Genomic DNA, 21,969 nt, shown 5'->3' with positions numbered 1-21,969 from the left:
CTCTGTTGCTTTTTACAGATTCAGACTAACATGGCTACCCCTCTGATACTGCTGCCTAGTCAGTCAATTCCCCTGTGGGCCCTGATCTTGCAGGTGAGTATGAATGGACTCCCACTGACTTTTGCACTGACCAGATGTGGGGTGTTTGTTTGCCTTTATCTTTCAGACAGCAATTGGGGGAAGGAAAGGGGGAATAATATAGGCTGATGCCTTAATGTACATGTTTAATAATAGCTGTAATTTTTAGAAGAAGGGGATTCTGATTACAAACCAGGATTAAAGTTGGGCCCTGAAGCCATCACACTTCTTCCCTTCCCCCCCCCCCTCCCCCTCCCCCTCCCCCTCCCCCCGATTTCAAGTGGGATGGGGCCTTTTCAAACATTTCACTGTTATCGCTCTGGTGAAAGGATCTGGGGGAGGAGGCTGACTAGGAAGGCAACTCCCCTGCATGTGTCCCCAGCTGGAGGCCCCTGAGGAGGCTGGTGGCGTCTCCTGCAGAGGTTTCGCTTCTCTCTTCCTGCGGTCCCTGACACGCAGCACTGCCCGCAGTCAGGCACGACCTCCCAGCGAGGAGCCTTCCCGCCGCCGAGCGAGGCACCTGGGCAGCCTGCAGCCCCTTTGAGGCGTGTGAGTCTCTCGCGTGCAGCCCCTCACCTGGCTCCGGGCGGGCCGGCAGCGGCGCGGCTCCCACGGGGAGGCGGAGCCCCGGATACCTGGTGCGCCTCAGAGCCGGAGCGGCGGGCTCCGGGCACAGGCTGTTTGTGCCCCTACAGCGGCCGTCAGTGGGCGCGGGGGCGTCCCCAGGGCAGAGCCAGGTCTGTCCCCTGCTGCAGAGAGGGGCTGCCAGGGCCGCGCTGCCGAGGGAGTCCGGCACCTGTTGGCCCGGGAAGGTGCCGGGGCGCCCGGAGCCAGCGAGACGGGAGTAGCCGGCTGGGACGCGCGTGCTCCGGGGCGGGGAAGGCGCTTTCTGCTCTTCTGGTGGCAGCGTCCCGGCTAGCTCTGGCCGCGGCTCTCACCAGGCGACGTGCCACGCTCCCCGTGCACCCGGACCGCGAGCGCGGGGTGGGCTGGGTGTGAAGGACGCGCAGGTGGCTGGCACAGGATGCCTGGAGCCCAAGTTGTCCGGCAGGATTAGCTGCGTCTCCCTTTGGGGCCAGCGCGCTCCGGCTCTCGGCGCCTCTCACTTAGCTGGTTAGCAGGTCGATCGCTCTCTAGTCTCCAAGGCCGCCAGCTGGCTGAGATTTCGGAGCGGGGTAACAGGGGCACGTGGATAGTAGCTTAAGCAGCACCCAGCATCTCCGAGCAGGGAATTTACACATGGTCTGCAGCATCCCCATCATGTTCGGGGTTTGAGTTCATTTTTGTTAGCAGGGAGAGACTCTTTCCCTCGCCAGTCTAAATGTGGGGATTTAAAGGAAGATTTTATTCTAGAGTCGTTTTGGCTACAAATCTTTCCCCCAGAATTAAACTATTTACTCTTTTCGAGGTCTTTTTTTTACTCCATACTTTTCAACGTTTGTGCTCTTTTTTTTTTTTTTTTTTTTTTTGTCCAAGGAAAAGTACTAGTCTGGCTCCACACCTTAGCACAATGTAGTGTTTGAGTTGCTCGCTGCAGGAGGATACTGGGTTAGCTTTTAAAAACTTCAGTAGCTCTTTCAGTCAGGGGGAAAAATCCAATCGTATTTTGTGGATTATGACTGTCTTTTAAATTACCTACATTTGGGGTTCAAACTGTCTGACTGGCATTTTAAATGCTTCTGCTGCAGAATTAAACAAATCTATCTTTTATATGTAAAATGTGTCTTTGGTAAACTAAAAAAAAGAAAAAAAGAGTCGTATTAACCAAGCTACATGCGCTCCCATTCCATTTTTCATCTGTGGATTGTTTGTGTAATTGATTTTCTTCAAGAATCAGTGCATCCATTTCCTTTTCATACAGGTATAACCCTGAGTTGTTGTACATGATCACATTCCCATTATTAACGGTCCTAGGTTTCTGTGGAGTAGAGAATGACCTATATTTAATGAATCAGGCAAATTTTGTGGTTACTGGTAAGATGTGTGAACATCTGTTCTGCCTGTTTCACTTGTGACCAATTTTATATCTGAAACGGAGTCTTCTCTACAGGCTAGTGCACCAAGCAGCTCCGCTGCTCTTCTACCTGCTTTCCTTTCAGTATGGGTTCTAATGAGAATCTTTTTTCAGTAAGAGCTGATGATAGCAGGGTAAAGACCTCTTATTTTCTTGAAGTCAAAGAAACCCTCTGCCTCCCTTTTCAGTATGTGTAAAGGAGACATGTCTTCCTAATACTGGGAGCAGCCTGAATGGTAAGATCGTTGCTTCTGAAGATGTATTTGAGCTTATGCTAGGCCTTCTGGTGTATCTATACTTGTGACTGTTTGTGGTTTAGTGCTAAAATGTAGTTGACTTCAGGCAGGCCTTTCAGGTGTTTGAGAGTATGTAAATAAATAAACATTTTCATGATCTTTGAGTGTAATTGAAGTATAGTCCAAGGTGCAAAATATCTTGTGACTCAACAATATATAGTGAATGGAATTTAAACACTGTGATGTTAGTAATCACTCATTTTTATTTTTTTCACTTTGCAGATTACAGTGAGAGGGAAAGCATCTTTGAAGAGGTTTCACTGTTGGAATGCCTCAGATTAATACAGCTACAGTTCTGCAGATTTGTGTGCTGCTATCTGCACTTCCTGCACAGTATTTCATATCCCAGTGGTATGGAACAGACTCTGATCAGCGCCTCCAAGTGACACAAAGGTTGTAACATTTTTTCTCCCCACCACGTTAATATATTCAAAGCTAGATTTCTCTCTCCCTCCTCCTTTATTGCACTTTTGTCCTGGAAGCTTGGGATGGGGATGCCCTCCTATCCTCCTTACAAGAATACGTTCAGATCGTATCTCATACATTTTTGTGTTTTAATATGAATTTATTAAGCAGTTTGATGTCCTACAGCATTTGAATAATAGCCTTTGTTTTTCTCCATATAAAACCTTGTGTGTATGGTCGGCATGGCTATATTTCAATATGCTTCTGCCCCTGGAGATTCCAATAAGTGTTACTATGTGCTTAATCTCTTTAAAAGGTGAGAATGAAATGCTTGATTAATAACACTATTTTTGACTTTCCCTTGTCTTGTTGAAACTTACTATTCAAATGTATTTCCTTTTGGAGTATGATTTAGTGCATTGGCCTTAGCAATAAAAATCAATGTAGCAGAGCGTGAATAATGACTTAGGGCAGCAATCAGAAAAGAATGAAATACATAGTGACTAGTACAATATTACTTATTTTAAAAAGTTGTTGTTTACCAACAGTCACCACAAACATTTTCATCCTAAATATAAAGAGAAGGCTATGCTAATTTCAGGTATTGTTGTGTCCACTGATGTTTTAAAGGTGAGCAGCATGGGGAGAGATCTGTACAAGTGATACATAACCTGTTTGCAATTCAAATATTAAAATCTTACTATTACATTGGTTATGATATTGTTGCAAAACATCACTGAAGCCAAAAGCCTAGTTGGCTTGAACAGATTAAACTGTCTATATGAATGAGAATACCCAGACTTAAATTGATCAGAGAATAGAACACACCCTCATATTTTATAGCATGAGAAAACCACTAACTGTGAGGTTTAGAAGAAACTGTACAGGAAGGTTATTCCATAATCGTCCATTTTGTCATTTTTTTGCCTTCCTCTGAAGCATCTGGTGCTGGTCACTCTCGAAGAGAGGACTCTGGACAGGATGAAGCACCGATGGCAATTTCCTACAGTCTGAGTAAAGGCAGGGAGCATCTTGGCATAAAAATGGACCATCTTCAAAACTTAGGTTGTTTTTGGAGCAAGTGACCATTGAAAAATTATCTGCTTATTTCTCAATGTGTCTAGAGAACGGAGTCTTTATCAAATAAATGTTCTGTCAGTGACTTCTCTTTTTTCATATAAAAACAATTTTTGTATGTTAAATTTATGTAAAGCAATTTTATACAGTATACTATCAAATGTTCATACCATGTGACAACCATCTTTATTACTAAAGGATAATTGGCTATTGGAACAGATTAATAAAGTCCTACTTGAGTCTGGATGCATGGACAGACCATCTAAAGCTGTGGATATCAAAGACAAGGTAGGTCATTACATATTTATGCTATAGTAAGTTTTACATTGATCCTACCATTAACTCCAGCTTCCCTATCTCTTGGCCTGTTATTACTGGAGAGTGTGCTATAGAGGGAAATAAGAATGACAAGGAAAAAATCTGCCATGGAAAATTTCCTCCTCTTGAGGAGGATGGTCTTGGGGTATAATTTCTCTGTTTAAAAAGACCTTTTTGCGCTTACTTTGTTTGAACATTCAACTTGGGGCTGCCTCCAAACTGAAGATAAATCACAGTATCAATGTAATGTTTATATTAATCTTCTAATTTAAATCTCTTTATCAGTGAAGCCAGTGAGATTTCCCATGTTCATGAAGTTAAGCATGTGCATAAATGTTTGCAGGATCAGGTTGGATCCATCTAAAATTCAATGTGCATGGTCATCTTATGCTGGGTATAATATTTTTATGTGGTTTGATGGTAAATCAGGCAAAACACCTGGGCAATATAAAGGTTAAAAATGAGGGAAACTTGCTGCTTGGATATTGTCTAAGCATTTCAAAGTGACATGGCCTAAAAACTTCATTTTTATGTCTTGGTGAAGATTGGTGCCTTTCATTAGTTTGGGGGCATTGTGGGGATTTAGTTATTAAAACTGGTTTCCATGTTTGTTTGGAACTCTGCAGAGTTCTTAACTCGTGTATTTTTATGAAGGCTTTATAAAGGGTCCATGCAGAGTTCTAAAAACCACTACTTAGACCCCTGAGGCCTAGAAAATTCATAGAATTAGAGCTTTGCCTCCCTGGAGGTTTCTGGGGGAAACAGTCTAAGGAGAAATGAGCTCTTTGCACGGCCTGCAAAAGTCCACAAAGACCCCACTTCTCACCAACTTTCTCTGACCTAGTATAGGACTCCAGACACCCTATATCCAGGGTCTCCCTCAGTCCCAAAAGGACTGCATTGAGGATTATTTAGCCCCCATAAGATCGCTTTCTCTTCTTAATACCTTTTCTTAAATGATCAGTTCTTAGTATTATAAAAACTAACACTTCTGGACTTCCCAAACCTTCCATATTGGGTGCAATTTCACCTAGCAGATCAGGACACTTACACTTCAGTGTTTGCAATAGAAAGTGTTTGCTAACCTTAAGTCCTTACAGAGTTCATTCAGATGGAGATTTTTATAGGAACCTGGTGGAACTTGCTCCTTTACTTCCTGTCAAAGCAGGATCTGGGAGGGGCTTAGCAATGCCATATGGAGAGGAGATTCTGCAAGCACCTATACGCACTTGGTATTGACAGAGAGCTGGCTGACATACATGGGAAAAGATCCCAAGTGGTGTCTGTTGTCACCACTTGTTAAAAGCTGCACAAAAGATGCCATTAGCTTACAGAGCACAGCTGTCAACACCACTGACAACAAGGGCAGCAGAGAGATTTGAACCACCTCACTGTGCCCCCACCAAAGTGTGCGCTGCAGTAGGTCTCTGACTTCCTAGTCTTTCTTCCTTTCACCAGACAGCAGCAACAGTAAAAGGAGCCAGCTCTTCTTTTTTAAAATACCACCCTCCAACCTGAAATTTAAATGAAAGCCACAACCCTTCTTGGGCTATGACTAAGATCTAGCATAAAAGGGAAGCTGCATTCACTGTAGCCCTAAAGAAGAGCTTTAATTTAATTCAGTTTTTGATTTGTTCCTTTAAACCATGTTCAAAAACTTGTCCTATTGTGTTTATATAAACTCTTACAACTCAGCAGTATATCTTCGGTTTGAGCTGTAACTTGGCATTCAACTTAGTGTTGGTCAAGGTGAACTCTTTGTTCAAATATTTAAAAGGGGCAAAGGGCTCTTGTTTTACCACATTTAATTTTAAGGACTTAAAGTTTTTGTACTTATATACTTAGAGGATGGGAACTATTAGACTAGAAAATGGTTTAACTCCATTTGGCATTTTTAGATAGCTTGCATCTTAATTTGCAAAAGTACAACATTGGGTATGGCAACTACTCGTGAAACACATTTTGAATGCACATACCAACATGTCTTCAAACGTTTCCATATACAATTTACAATACGCACCACAGTGTGACTCCAAAGGAATTCTGTATCATATCGTCTCATCTATAGAATACCTGTTTGTCTTCTGTGTTTATAATAGGGAGATCTAACATGCAACTGTGGAATTACAATCTCCAAAGTGGATTTCCAATGCATAATATTTATACTTTCCTGCCCTCTTTGAACAAATAACTTTGTCTTTTACAATGTCCAATAAGATTCTAAGATTGTCATTTGCTTCAAACTGCGTTGAATTTTGTATCAACCATTTTGTAACATCACCTTATTCAAACAACTTTATCCAGTTTTCCGATTATTATAAATCCAATCCAAATACTCAAACATTAACAAACTTGTTTGATCACACTCATTGTTTTAGGAACTGGTACTATGGAGAAAAGAGAACTCAAGGTGTTGAAGATGAAGAAGAAATCCATGCTTATTTTGCAGGTACTGGGGAAACTTTATTTCTAAAAAAGACTGCAGTCTTCAATCCTTTTGAATTTTATTTTGGACAGTTTCAGAGACTTATCTAGACTTATCTCCTAAATGACAAACAAGCAGAGGCCATCTCTCACACTTCGCTAAAAGTGTTCATATGTGCTTGTTCAGGGAGCACTGGTGTCTAAAACATCTTTGATATTCTCATAGCTGTTTGATTTATGACTGAACTAAAACAGAAAGAGAAAAGGTAGCATTTTATCAGTCTTCAAACTCAAATAGCTCTTATTTTCTTCAAAAATCATCTCTGAACAGAGACTGAATGGAAAAAATTTCAGGCAGAAAGAAGCTTTCTTTGTTTTCAGTTAGAAAGGAGAGTGTCACAATTAAACACAAAATAGATAAATTCATATAGCCTCAACTATGGAGTCTGAACCATTTCTCTGTAGTACTGTCAAATATTGCATTAATTAAGACTGAAGAAAACAAATACTTGTCAACATATTTATTTTGTCTTGATGATTTCCCAAATCCCATTAATTTAATTCCAGGATACAACATAAAACATAAATGAATATTTATGAAATATTATTATAACATTCTGAACAAATGCTGTTTGGTTTTAACAGCAAACTAGCTGTTTGTACTAAAGACTGTTAGTCTTCATACTCCTAGTTTTACTTTATTAATTGCCCAATCTGTTTGTTTGTCACTGGATGTCCAACAGAGTAAAGTCTATTAAATATTTGCTATTGTACTTGATCAAACACTTTTTCCTTGATAAATCTGTTCTCTTGTTTTACTAGAATCAACTCACATTCACAGTCCAAAGCCAGAATCTGTTCAGTTTAATGTGGGACAGGTGATAATACACAGAAGATTTGGCTATTCAGGAGTCATTGTTGGCTGGGACGTAAAAGCTAGAGCTCCAGAAGAATGGCTGCAGCACAAATATCCTCCAGAGAAACAGGTCTGAAAGTATTTAACTCTTGCTTTATTAATATTTATACAAAATAATTCAGATAACTTGTTCCTAGCCTCCCTTTTTCATATACTGTGACTTTCTACCTCCATGAAAGTGTCTCAAAGCCAGACTCCAGAAATGAACACTGGTTAGGACATTTATGCAAATCAGGGAAGACTAAAGCCATTGTAGATGGTTTTCTGAGAGAGTGGATTCTGGCTGACTAACTTTTAGTAGTTCCTACTATCAGATGTATAGAATGTTTAGCAACTTCCTAGGTAGCCATTGGTCTGGTGCCAGAGTAATGGCTAAATAGCAAAAGAAAGGGAAAGAAAAAAGCAGCTGATGCCATCATTGAATGGTAAGAAAATCCATTGTAAAATCCCTACAGATTAGATGGCAAACCCACTGGGCTCCAACATCAGTATTTTCCATAGAATTAATCAAATTTTAAAAGCTGCTTGGAGAGCATAACATAACAGACGTATGCTTCTCCGATATCTGACTATTTTGAAACATATTTCTCCCTGATTTTATTTGAATAGTTAGAGGAAGGAAGCCTGCATAACTTGGCAAACTACCATTAAGTGGACACATAATTGGTTAAACAACCTCAAATAAATAATAACTATTAATGGAACGATGTCAGATTGGAGAGATATCTCAAGTGGGGTTCTACAGGGATCTGTTCTGGGTCTGGTGTTTAACATCTTTATTAATGACCTGGATTTAGGAGCAGAAAGCTTATTGATCAAATTTTCAGATAACACAAAGCTGGGGGGGGGGGGGGCGGGCAAGCGGGGTTTGCAATCACTTTGGAGGATAGTGCTAAAATTCAGAGGGATCTTGATAAATTGGAGAATTGGGCTAGACAACAAAATGAAATTCAATAAAAACAAATGAAAGGACTTAGGGAAGAAAAACCAAATGAACAAATACAGAATGGCACTGCTGAGAAGGATCTGGGAGTTGTGGTGGATCACAACCTCAACATTAGTCAGCAACATGATGCTGTTGTAATAAATAAATAAATAAATAAATAAAATGCAATTTTAGGTTGCATTAACAGAGGCATAGCATGCAAGTCCTGGGAGGTGATAGGACTGCTCTACTCAGCGTTGGTTAGGCCTCAGCTGGAGTAGGTCACCAATGTATAGAAAGGATGTGAGAAACTGGAAAGAATCCAGAGGCAAGCAACAAAGATGATCAAAGGGATGGAATGCAAGCCATATGAGCAAAGGCTGAAGGAACTAGGAATGTTTAATTTGGAAAAGAGGAGATTAAGGGGGGCCATGATAGTGGTCTTCAAATACTTGAAAGGCTGCCATAAAAAAAATTGAGAAAAGTTGTTCTCTCTTGCCACAGAGGGCAAGACAAGAGACAATGGATTCAAACTACAGCATAGCAGATTTAGATTAAATCTCAGGAAAAAATTCCTAACTGTAAGAACAGTAGGACAATGGAACAGACGCCTACAAAGGTTGTGGAAGCTCCTTCACTGGAGATTTTCAAAGGGAGGCTGGATAGCCATCTGTCTTGGATTATGTAGATACAATCAATCCTGCATCTTGGCAGGGAGTTAGACTAGTTGACTCTTGTGGTCCCTTCTGAACCCTGGGGTTCTTTGATTCTATAACTACTTTTTGCTTTCATTAAGAGTAATGAAGTAATCTTGACATTACATACTCAAGCTACATAAATATGCGTTCCTAGTGTAAGTAATATGACCTGGAGGATCAAGCACTTGACTAGGACTCTAGAGGACCTGAGTTCTAGTTCTATCTCTGCTACTACTAACCTGGGCCAATTACTCTTTGCCTCAGTTTTCATATATCAATGTCCTTTGTAAAGCACTTTGAGATTTACTGATGAAAACCGTTATACAAGAGATAGCTGTTACTTGTCAGTTTTAAACCATAGTAATTTGTTGATGCCTTTCTAATTAACTTTTTTTTAAAAGTGTGTTTGGGGGGGTATTTTTAAATCGAACAGCATAACTGTGAAAGAGTAACTAAGAATGTATGACGGCTGACTTCAGTAAAAACCAAGGGATTTAAAATGAGGTAAAAGAAAACTACTGAAAATTCACACATCTGAGTACGGGTCTGAATATTAGTACTAGAGGTCACAGCATCATAAGTATGTTTGACACTTCATCTAGAACTGGCACAAAGTTTATTTTGTAATGGATCACTTTATCAAAAAAAAAAAAAAAGGACGGGGTTCAGGAAGAAGGGAGAACACCCACAATATTGTATCTTTGGACGTATCCCACTCTTTTGACAGTAGCACTGGTTTTGAGGCTGTGAAACCATCAAATGTTAAATAGAAATAGTTTTGTGCTGTTAATATCCATGTTGTGTTACGTCTAACTTCCTCCGGCAGAGCACTGCGGTGCAGAGACATGCTGGTTCTGTGCTGCTTTTTGTTTGAGGATGGGGGTAAGGGGAAGAGTTGTGCTGGGTGTGGAAAGGGGAGGAGAAGACAAGGACAGAATTACTTGTTAGCTTTTTTAGGAAAGCAGCACAACTCTTGACATGGGATAAGGATGGCTGTCTTGAATATCGTAGCCAAACAAGTAGCTAAATTTTGCTGGCGATGAAAACCTTACTTATATCAGCCTAGACCTATCTAGGCAGTCTGTACCTGAAGAACATGAGGAAATAGGGTTGCTCAGAATTCTTTAAGATGCTGATATTCAGAAAAATTCTGACTATTTTCTAGCTTTCACTTTTAAACTGGTATTTCACAACAAAAAGAGGAATAAATGAGTCTTTTGGGAGATTTGGTATATTTTAAACTTACTTACGGAGACCACAAAAATAAACAAATAATTGAATTATGGAACTCTGATTGCAGAAGTGGAAATATAGCTCAACCACATAATTCACACATTTAATTCAAAATTTGATACACTGAATCTTGTTTCCATGATCTGCACAGATAACAGTCCCTCTGCTCTTCTTTGTCTGCCACCAGAGCAGAACATGCTGCGGCAGTATTGATTGTTTAAACTTCAATAGTTATGGATGTCATGACACACTAATGAATTACAATTCCTTTCTTTAATACACTGCAGTGTATTTAAAGGAACAGTGTCAGCTTAACATGTTGTGATCTATTTCCTTGTGTTACTGATTATTAGAACTGAGAATTTTTCAAATCCAATTTACCTATCACTGCTTACAGCTACTCTGAAACTGTCTTCATTGTCCAAGAATAGATTGTGTTTATTCAGTTTCATTTTAAGTGCTACACTGTTTGGGTTTCAAAACTGTTTTTGTTGGAATTCTTAATATTGTCAAACATTTCTATTCAAACTTTTATACAGCCTGAGTCTTCTGGTATATTCTGAAATGGGGGTCAAATTTAAGTTGATTGTGTTGCTGTAATAGTGCAACACTATGTATTCTGTGGGTTTGATGTTCAGCTGCACTGAGCTCACATTCTGCAAAGTTGGCAGGGAGACAAAGATAATTTTATGCCAAAGAGCACTGTAATTGGGGAGCTCTGCCCATAACACTTTGCCCAGACTGCAGGGACTTAGCACCAGGCAGAGAGCATACTTTCAGACCTGTTTTTTTTTTTTTTTTAATTGTAATTTTGTCCACCTGACACTGACCCTGGCTTTCACCTTACCCTCTTCTGCCTCACAGTATCTGTCGTCCTCCTGTCCTCCTCTGGTTCCATATCCTCTTTCTGGTTACCCTTACCCCTCTACAGTTGCTACCATTTCTACCTGTTCCTCTTTCCCCCACAGCACAAATCTAGGTCCCACATCCTCTTTACCTCTGATAACATTTGCCCCAATCCTGACCCTCCCTTCCATCCCACCTTCTCCACCTCTGCCATCAGCTCTGCCCTTCTTGTGCCACTATTCTTAACCTCACACCACCCCCTCCTTCCACTTTTTCTTGCTGTCTCTAGCACACCCACTCCATCTCTAGTTCTTTGTATCTGACTTCCTCCAGTTCTTGGCTCTTGCAGAGACCTGGATCCCTTCATCTGACACTGCCTCTGCAGGTCTCTTATGGAGACCTCTCCTGTCATACTCCCCACCCTAGATCAGACCATGGTGGTGCTGTTGGGGTTCTCCGCTCCCTTTCCTGCTATTTCTAACCCCTCCCCACTTTTGAAAGCACCGCATCCGACTCTTCTCTCCTTCCATGCTGCTGTCATCTACCGTTCCCCCAACTCGTCCTCCTCAGCCTTCTTTCTGCTTGTGACTCCTGTCTCTTGCTCTTCCTCTCCTCACAGTCATCCACATTCATCCTCAGTGATATCAACTTCCATGTTGAAGACCATTCGACCCCTAGCCACATATCTTCTCGCCCTCACCTTTCATTTGATCTGCAGCCCTGGTTTGACTCTCTTGCTCATCAAAAGGGTCATTCACTTGACTTGGTCTTCACAAAGCACTGCTCTCTCTCTAATCTCTGTTGCTGAGTTCCCCCTCCAACCATCACTTGGGTCTCTTTCAATATTTCCCAGCAGTCCTTACCCTACGCCCTGTCACTCAGCCTTTCTATGACTTCCAGTCCATCAGTGTTGACTTAGGGCAGGTCTACACTACCTGCCTGAATCGGCGGGTAGAAATCGATCTCTTGGGGATCGAATTATCGCGTCTTGTCGGGACGCGACAATCGATCCCCGAATTGACGCTTCTACTCCACCAGCGGAGGTAGGAGTAAGCGCCGTCGACGGGGGAGCCGCGGAAGTTGATTTGCCGCCGTCCTCACAGCGGGGTAAGTCGGCTCCGATACGTCAAATTTGCGTATCTTAAATCGACCCCCCCTCCCGTAGTGAGGACGTAGCCTAATTCTGCTCTCTCCCCTTTCTTCCATTGATTTAGTTGTTGATTTTCTTCATGCTTCATTCTTCTTTATCCTCAACTCTTTTGCCCCTCTCTCTTACTGTGGAGCGCATCTGGCTCAAATCCTGTGACTAGGCTTCCTCCACAACAAATGTATTCTCTCCTCCTTCAGTTCTTCCATGCTAAACAACTCTACTTCTCCAACTTAATTGAATCCCATGTCTGTAATCCCAGCAGTCTATTTGCCATCTTTGACACGCTCCTCATACCCTCCACAGCTCTTTCCACACAATATCTTGCCAGTTTTCCTCCAAGAGAAAACTGGCAAAATACAATGCGACTTTCCCCCTTCGCCTGACTTGTCTTCTCTTTCCCCTTCCCTCCTACAACTCTCTCCTCCATCTCCCCTGTCACAGATGCAGAAATTTCTCAGCTGCTATCCTCCACGTGCCCCAGTCATTCCCTCTCATTTCCTGATCTCTCTCATACCCAGGGCTGCCCAGAGGATTCAGGAGGCCTGGGGCAAAGCGGGGGAGCGAACATAAAAAAAGGCGCCACCCACTGCGGCGCTTGTACTCACCGGGCAGCGCTCAGAGTCTGCGGCGGCAACGGGTCCTTCACTCGCTCCGCGTCTTCGGCAGCACTGAAGGACCCGCCGCCGAAATGCCGCTGAAGACCCAGAGCAACTGAAGGGCCCGCCACTGAAGACCTGGAGCGACTGAAGGGCCCGCGGCTGAAGTGCCGCTGAAGACCCAGACCGCCGCCAGGTGAGTAACAATTAAAAAGGCGCCTCTAGCCAGGGAAGGGATTCTTGGCCAGGGCTCGCAGGGCACCTGCGGGGCCCAGAGCAAATTGCCCCACTTGCCCCCCCCCCCCCCCCCCGGGCAGACCTGCTCATACCCACTCTCATCTCCTTTACTTTTCTCCTTCGCCTCCACTTTCCTCTATCTCTTTCCCCTCACAATACAAGCATGCACAAGTCTCTCCCATTCTGAAAACACACACCTTGGCCTACTACTGCCAATTCCCCTTATAGCTTTCATCTCTAAGCTCACTGAATGCACTTTCTGGAGTTTCTATCATCCAAGTCTATCCAATCCCTCTCCAATCTGGCTTCTGCCTCTTGCACTCCACTGAAATCACTCACAACAAAGTCTTTTATGACCTCTTCTGAGCTTTGGCTAGGAATGAGTACTCCTTCCTCATTCTCCTTGGCCTGCCAGCTGCTTTCAACATGGTCAACCGTATTGTTCGTCTTGAAACCTTGTCCTACCCTGGTTTCTGTAACTGTCCTCCTGGTTCTCCGTTTGTTTCTCTAATCATTTTTTCAGTGTCCTCATCCTCCTTCCAACTTTCGGGAGGGGGGTCCACAGGGCTCTCTTTCTCCAGATTCTTTGGTCCCCTTGTCTTCTCCCTCTACACTTCATTGCTGGGTAATGTCATCTGTAAACAAAATTTTTTAGTGCTGATGACTCACAGATCTACCTCTCTACTCCAGACCTGTCTTTCTGTCCAAATTAAAACTTTGCCAGTCTCGGACATCTCTTTGTGGATGTCTAGCTGTCAACTCAAGCTCAATGTGGCTAAAACAGAGCTGCTAATCTTACCCTCCAATTCTCCCCACTACCTCCCCTTTCTCAATCATTATGGAAAACACCCCCAGTCTGCTTGTCACCCAGTCCCATAAACGGGGCATCATCTGACTCATACCTCTGTAGGTCCACACATGAAGGCTACATCTATCTAAATCTTGCAGGTTCTTTCTGCATATATCTAAGATATGACCTTTCCTATCTATCCACAGTGCTGCAACATCTTTTTCTCTAGCTTTGACAAAGGCAATCTTGTCCCACTTGTATCCATTTAGAATGCTGCTGCAAAGATCGTTCTCCTAGCCTGCCTCTTTGACCATATCACCTCTCTCTTAATTCCTTCTCTGCCTCTCTTTTTCTGTTGCATCAAACATAGCTACTTATTTTAACTTTTAAGGTCCTTCATAACCTATCATTTCTCATTCACTATCAAGATGTCGACTCCTGCCTCCAATCAGCCCATAATGCCATGCTCCATTTCCCACTTGTTAAATTTTCAAATATGCACCTTCATGATTTCTTCTATGCTGCCCTTCACACTTGGGAGGACCTCGCTGTAGACATCCACAAAGCTACCTCATCATCATCATTAAAAATCTCCTTAAAACTCTCTTTTGTGATGTCTATAAAAACTTGACAAGGATTATGTGTCTATTAGTGCACCAGCAGCCTATCATGTTGACCAATACCATCTCATTGTTTCTTGTACTTCCTGTCTGCACCCATCTATTGTCTCATCTTATACTTACACTGTAAGGTCTTTTGGGCAAGGACAGCCTAATGCAATGGGGCCCTGCTTCATGACTGGTACTTCTAGATACTAAGATAATACAAATAACCCACCTTTCTGCTTCCCTGACCATGGGCAGGCTGGGAGCTGAGCTGGATGCTCTAAATGTATGCCCAGGACTGGAACCACAATCACTGGAGGAAAATAGTGTGTTCTTGACTTGCCCCTTCCTTTTACACACTGTGAAGGAGGGAGCTGGTGGTACAAAGTTGGCTATACCGGCTTTATGCCACCATATGCTTCTGTTGTATAGCTTCTCCCATTTTTTACTAATGGGTTAATGACCCCACCTGTGGAATTCAGAAGCTCTTCCGTGTTGTTGCTAGAGACTCCAGGACTAAGCTCTGCCCTTCAGCTCCGGCCACCAGATTTTCTCTCTATAGTGTTGCAAAAAGTTGGTGGTTCAGTTTCTCCCAACCATTTTGCCTGGCCTTTTATTTTTGTTTTTGTGCAGTTGCAACTTGTAATCTTCCTCCCCCTACTTCCCACCCAAGACAAGGCAAATAGCAGCATAGTGGTTTCAACCACCTGGATCTGCCAGTGCGGTGCCTCCGTGCCAGACTCTGCCCTTACTCAGGCCTGATATGAGCTGTCCTGCAAACACCTGTCTTAATTCTAAGTGAGGTTCCCTATGTGAGGCAGCATTTACAGATGCTACAGAGGGTGAATTATGCCCTGCCTGTTCCCAGTTAGATGACCCTCGCACTGCTAGGGTATGGGGCTCAGAGTCGGATTGGTATGTTGGGTCCCCACACTGCCTTGAGGAGCCACAACTCCAACACAGAAAAGCCCAGTCCAGAGTTACTGAGCTTTCAGGGAGAGAGTCTAAGGATGAGGAGAAAGCTATTGGGCCTGTTCAGGGAGTAAGTCCCACAACAGATCTGGGGCTGGAAGGGAAAACTCCCTGAAAGGATCTAAGTAGTCTTTCACCTGCCCCACCCATACACGGACATGGGGCCTTAGCTCCCTGGGGAAAGAAGTAGAGCTTCTATACATTTTCCTTTCCTGTTCCTCCTATTGAGAGTCAGTGGATTCTCATGACACTTGTGTAAATTCTGAAAATTCTAGAGCCTCCAGGTTCCAGAGAAGCAAAAGTGAGTGTGTCCTTTGCAAGGCAGTAATTAGTATTTTTAATGAACAAGTGGGGTGAAAATCAGGTGTCTAACCCTTCTTTTGCCTTTTCCTCCTGAGGGAGTGTTTGCTGGTGTTTTTCTCCTACATCGAGTCTCTGAGTACTCTGTATCATGCTCCATGCCCGTCCTCCACTCTGCAGAGCAACCTAGTCCTGTGCAGCCCTGCCGCTGGTTGCAGTTAATGCGAATTGTACCAGTGGCTTTCAGCCCAAGGACCCTCACTGTGCCAGGGAAAGGGGCTGAGATTTGAGGCAGCAGTGGAATGGGAGTTGTATTTTCTGATCATCCGCCATAAACCCCTGCTCTGCCAGGGAAAGGGGTCTCTCTTTCCACCCCTGCCCAGCTCCACAAGGTGGCTCTACATTAAAGCTGTAGGACAGTGGTTCCCAAACTGGGATTCGCAAAATGTTATAGGGGGTTCTCGGGGAAAAAATTCCCTAATGGCGGTCAGAGCTGTCCCTAGGGACCCCGGGCAGCACGGGGCCAGCAGCCCGGAGCCCCTGGACTTCCAAGAGCTAAGCAGATCAAAGCAAGCATATCTGTCACACTGAGGAGATTTAAACTTCAAGACTCCTTATAAGAAAGGGAAAGGGAGGTAGATATTTTTTGTTGTTTTTAAAATTAAATAGGCAGCTAGTATTGTTTATAAAATTATTATGAAGAACAAGTTTAAGCTTTGTTGTAACGTGCGTTGTTTGCCTGGACTGCTCAAGACCTGAATGCTTGTGTAGGAGGAATTCTTTGAGTTGGCTTCTTAAATACCTTCATGCTGTTTCACATCTGATACTCCTTGATGAAACATAGGCGCCTTGATACAAGCTACGAAAGTGAGAGCTGGGAAGAGTGTTGCCATTTTCATAATGTAATAAAAATACTGTAATGATAAATAAGAGTGTGTAATAAGCATGTCATAAAAACAAATTTTATATTTCCACGATCACTGCTTTTATAATTTATACTCAGGTAAAGGAGCAAATCTCTAGAAATATTCATTTTTAGGAGGGGGTTCACGAGACTTGACATTTTAGTGAAAGGGGTTTACAGGTTGTTAAAGTTTGGGAACCACTGCTGTAGGGGCACTGCAGGCAGTCTGTGACCAGAACACAGGCACATGAGGATTCTACACCCCACAAAGTTGCACATTCATGGGATTACAGAGGAGTACATGAGAAATCCCTTCCCATGTTCAAAATAATTCAGATTTACTGAGTAAAGCCCTGAGTGGTACTAGGTTGTTCCTGCAATACTTAATTGGGTGCTAGCCAACCTGGGGGAGCAGGTTGACAGCCTTTTAGACTTCCAGGAACATCCAGCAAGTTACTTCCACAATCCGGTATGTTTACCAGTACTCCTCTTCTGTTGTGTGGGCCCTCTGCCAGGATGAATAGCATATTACCTTCGCCCTGTAAACCGCCAGGGGAAGAAGTACCACTCGTGCATTATATACAAAAAACATCAAAACAACAAAACCAAACACCAAGAGCAACAACAGACTGCCAAAGCAATCTACAAGACTTTCTCAGAACAGAATGGCAGTGGCTTGCAAACTCATCAATATTAATAAAATATCTTCCCTTTTAAGCATTATTAGAGATGTTATTTTCTATTGATGCCTCTTTTGAGAGTATCATAAGATCAAAACAAGGAAATCTAATTAAATCAAATATTAAACTAAAATATTAATATAAATACAAAGAAATTTCATAAATGTTGGGAGCCTGCTGTTGATGCAGCAGTACTGCCACCAGTGAAAGACATAGTCACATAGTCCTGCCCATCCTGGCAATGGATTCTAACTTGGTGGTTATAAGGAAGCCATGTTTCACCCATGAATAGCCATCACCCATCCTAAACTGATATTTTGTGCATTCAGACTTACAGGTGAGGCGCTATTGGAGGAAACATTAAATAAATTAGTAGCTGAGACTGTAGAGAGGCCACAACCCTCACTATCAAAGCCAGCACAGCAATCTCTTGGTTGCTATTAACATCAAGGGTGTCCAAGAAGGGACCATTACCCTGTCAGAAGGAAAAATCTGGAGCAGAAGCTCCCAAAGAAATGTAGACAGATTTTCCTCCAAACCAACAAAATCCTCAGCACGATAAAGAGAAAAAGAGTATTTGTGTGCAAGAGCTCACAATTCTTGTACAAAAGACTCTTCCTTCAGACCCACCCTCTACACCCCGAGTCTTAAGTGGCTGGTAACAATCACAGCAAGAAACAGGTTGCATGTTATGCACCTACACCCAGGCATAAACATGCCAATCAGTCAGTACCCTGTCTAGAGAAATAGACCCATTCATAACTGGACAGCTGCTGGAAAGGATTCATAGCTACCAGTTCTTCAAAATAAAAAAAGACTTTGTTCCCAATGCAGAGAATTACTCACTCAGCAGTCAAAACAGACATGGATTTGGCCGTCATTTTGCCATAATGGTAAAGATTTGAGAAGACCCAAAACTTCATTGCATCAATAATTTCCTGAGGAGTCATCAATAGTCAATTATGTCTAATGACTAGGATTGTTGGTGCCATGCATCAACTTAATTCTGAGTGGGTTTCTCAAAATGAACCTGCAGAAATTTCCTTCTGAGGACAAAGATCCAGGCACTTTGCACAATGCAAAATTAGGTGTCATTCTCAGATCACACCCGAATGTCCCTTTGTGGGTTGGTAAGTACAAACATGCTGAAAAACCAATTTTCACTTGACGTTTTCATACTTGGAAGACAAATTTCCAAAATCTCCTTTCGTTGGTTTTGACATCTCTATCAGGATGTGTGTTTTTAAAAAACAAAAACAAAAAAGCACCCCACAAACATGGCTATATAGGATTGAACCAGTGCTCCATCAAATCCAGTATCCTGTCTGACAGTGGCCAGTATCAACTGTATCAGTAGAAACCCCTCAATTACAGGACTCACAGAGGAAGTCTCCTTTTACCTGCCATTAGAGGTTGGTTTATGACTGAGGCAAGAGTTTATGTCCTGTCCAAAACCAGGGAGTAACCAGGGGTCAAAGTTTCTCTGTGGCAATGGACAGAAAATAATCTGCTACCTTTAAGATGGTTCATATAAAGGATATAGAAAGGAGGAAAAGGAAGAGTTTAAGTACTCTTCCTAGTCCTCCACTAGCCCAGATGGCATTTTGGACTTGCTAGATATCTAAGAATCCCACATTGTGTCTGCAGAAAACACCATATCGCTTGAAGCAGGGACTTAGACCAGGATCACCTACAGTTAACAGCCTGGGCATCAAAATAGAAGTGTTCATCATGGATTCTCCATTAACCTCTGCTATAGTTAGGTAGCCATTTAGAACTCAACCAGGATATTTCATTAATTGATCTGGTCAAATTTATGTTTCTGGTGCAAGGGGAAACATAGATTCACAGGTTCCAAGGCCAGAAGGGACTACAGTGATCATCTTGTATCTGATCTCCGGTATAACACAGACCACAGAACTTCCCCAAAATAATTCCTAGAGCATATCTCTGAGAAAGCTCTTTTGGGGCAAGGACTGTCTCTGTTTGTACAGTGCCCAGCACAATGGGACCAGGACCTCTATATGCTATTGTAATACAAATATAATAATCACAAAGTGCTGGTGGTCTCAGCTAGACAAAAGTTTCTCCCGGACATTTAGTTGGAACCTTGCAACCAAGCACTGTAGAAACATGGCTACGTGCTACTGGGCTGGTTCCCGCATAACTTCTTAGTTTATAAAACTATATATGGGGGGAGGGATAGGGATTTTCATTCCTGCCTGTTGTTCTATTATTATTAACTGGTTATCCTTTCCCTCCTCCCCCAACTTCTGTGATTCACTGTTCTCTACGTCTCGTTAGTAATAAATGAGGAGAAAAGCTGTGCAACAGAATGAGAAATTTCTTACCAGATAATTTTTCTGTTAGCAGCTTCTCTACAAATTTAACCCACCCTAACAGTCTGGGCCACATGACTTATGAGGCGAGGTTGAGGGAACTGGGATTGTTTAGTCTGCAGAAGAGAAGAGTGAAAGGGGGTTCCAAAGAGGATGGATCTAGACTGTTCTCAGTGGTACCAGATGACAGAACAAGGAGTAATGGTCTCAAGTTGCAGTGGGAGAGGTTTAGGTTGGATATTAGGAAAAACTTTTTCACTAGGAGGGTGGTGAAGCACTGGAATGGGTTACCTAGGGAGGTGGTGGAATCTCCTTCCATAGAGGTTTTTAAGGTAAGGCTTGACGAAGCCCTGGCTGGGATAATTTAGTTGGGGATTGGTCCTGCTTTGAGCCGGGGGTTGGACTGGATGACCTCCTGATGTCCCTTCCAACCCTGATATTCTGTAATTCTATGAAATGACCAGAATATAAATTGAAAATTTTCTCTAAAGTGAGACTTGTCTTAAGGTTAATTTAATACATTATCTCAAGTTGTCTTAATGCTAATAATGGGTTGCTACAACTGTAGAAGAACTCTTTTGGTGGCCCAAGTTGAAGGGCAGCGATTAGTCCTGAAGCTTCCAGCAACAGCACTGAACTGTCTCCGAATTGCATAGGTGGGGGGGGGGGGGCAGTAGCCCATTAGTAATAAATTTGGAGAGAAGCTGGTAACAGAAAATTGTCAGGTAAGAAATTTCTCTTTCCCTAGCAGTTCTAAGTCCCTTTTTCTGCACTTTAGGCAGCACAGTCCGAGGATCTTGTCCTTTGTGATCTTAACTTTTCAGAAGTGCTTCAGATATGCCAAGGAGGTTTTTATGATATGGTTTTAATAAGAAATGTATAACTATATTAAATGTAAAACAGAAGTTAATGGTGATGAAACTTGCCACAAAATAAAAGCAGTCTGCCTGTGTAAAAAGCCAGGTATTTCCAGAATGTTAACTTGTTACAAGACTCTTTTTATTTTTTCTTCAATTTTTATTTAAAATGTTAGGGGGATAGGACTTTGTCTGTGTCTAAGGGAATTATTCCTGAAGTATAACATGTTCATGTGAATACTTTCTTGTGGCTTATTTTTATTTGTTCTTTTACAGGGTCTAAGAGATACTCCTCACTACCGAATTCTTATTAACCAAGCCAACAGCTTCAGCAAGTCTACAGCTTATATTCCTGAGGAGGACATAACAATTATTATGGGATTAGAGGTAGTATCTTTCTTTGTAAGCATGAAGTCCTTTGTAATTTTAACTTATTACCCTTTTGTAATCAAAAAGATCTTTGACCTACTCAGTATAGAATAAATAGGTCAACATTCTGCAATGGTAGAGAAAGGTCATAGGAAAAGCAGATATGCAAATGTTAAATAAATTGTACAGGTGAAAATGGAATGATATTGCTATACTTTTTGTATACATATCTTCAATGGGTATAGAATGCTAATAATTTTATTTAGGTGCTGCTTACTTTCACCTTCCTAGGGTCCAGTTGTTTGACCTTGGGATTTTCTAAAATATCAATTTGGTGTCTGTTGTGAACAGGCTGTTGCAAAAGATGGGCTTTGTTTCTGGATTCCACTGACAGTCCAATTTGGACAAATCACTTAGTCTCCTTATCTCTAACTACCTGACAGAAGTGAGGTTTATTTGTAAAAGTGCTCTGACCTCTTGAAAAACTAAAATATATACAGTGTACTTGTAAATGCTTTTCTAAGTTTTAACTTCACTGAGTTTGTGCCACAGAAACAATAACTAAGAGCTATTCAAGAGTTTTTTAAAAAACTAATCTTAATAGCTACAGTACAGTTAAACCACCAAGCCTTTTTCAGTAATGTTGTTGTTACCAATCAATTTGTAAAATTCTTTCTGCAGATACACAATCCTGATCTGACAACTTACTTCAGTAGATATGATGGATCTAAATACATTATGCAACCGTGGTTGAGAAAAATCTACCCTCATGACTGAAGTATTTAACATTGTATGTAAATTGTGCATGTGATCTCCAACTGCACAGTACATTTCTTTTTTAAACTGGGACAAATGGAAACCAGGGTAAAACTGATTTGTAAATTATTTCATTAAAGAAATAAAATTGAACTTCTGTATGAAACATATGTTAATGGCTTAT

At 42.0% G+C, this 21,969-nt stretch overlaps 1 protein-coding gene across 4 annotated transcripts; it reads left to right on the top strand.

The window, feature by feature from the left end:
* The first annotated feature begins 403 nt into the window (after nucleotides 1-403).
* Nucleotides 404-21,942, top strand: LOC112061358 (F-box only protein 21-like). 4 transcript variants are annotated; one of them, XM_065588077.1, is made up of 8 exons: nucleotides 404-627; nucleotides 2,207-2,328; nucleotides 2,611-2,781; nucleotides 4,069-4,158; nucleotides 6,567-6,637; nucleotides 7,435-7,598; nucleotides 20,937-21,062; nucleotides 21,711-21,942. In XM_065588077.1, the coding sequence occupies exons 3-8, from the start codon at nucleotides 2,657-2,659 to the stop codon at nucleotides 21,804-21,806; spliced, it is 672 nt and encodes a 223-aa protein (XP_065444149.1). In that variant the 5' UTR covers nucleotides 404-627; nucleotides 2,207-2,328; nucleotides 2,611-2,656; the 3' UTR covers nucleotides 21,807-21,942. The 4 variants fall into 4 exon arrangements, with proteins under 4 accessions (XP_065444149.1, XP_065444148.1, XP_065444151.1 ...); XM_065588076.1 differs by lacking the exon at nucleotides 2,207-2,328; XM_065588079.1 differs by lacking the exon at nucleotides 2,207-2,328 and having other exon boundaries at nucleotides 406-627; nucleotides 20,937-21,047.
* The last annotated feature ends 27 nt before the right edge of the window (nucleotides 21,943-21,969 follow it).

The sequence above is a fragment of the Chrysemys picta genome, chromosome 3 (assembly GCF_011386835.1).
Source record: "Chrysemys picta bellii isolate R12L10 chromosome 3, ASM1138683v2, whole genome shotgun sequence".
NCBI classification, from domain to species: Eukaryota; Metazoa; Chordata; order Testudines; family Emydidae; genus Chrysemys; species Chrysemys picta.
The sequence above is the reverse complement of the archived record's forward strand: the minus strand, read 5'-3'. Positions and strand labels throughout refer to the sequence as shown.

What these genes read in the sequence shown, in the direction of transcription:
- LOC112061358 (XM_065588076.1), top strand. Translation starts at nt 2,657, where the DNA reads ATGCCTCAGATTAATACAGCTACAGTTCTGCAGATTTGTGTGCTGCTA. An exon ending in AATATCCTCCAGAGAAACAG is followed by an intron (nt 7,599 to 20,936) that starts GTCTGAAAGTAT and finishes GTTCTTTTACAG; the next exon opens with GGTCTAAGAGATACTCCTCA. An exon ending in TAGAGGTAGTATCTTTCTTT is followed by an intron (nt 21,063 to 21,710) that starts GTAAGCATGAAG and finishes TTCTTTCTGCAG; the next exon opens with ATACACAATCCTGATCTGAC.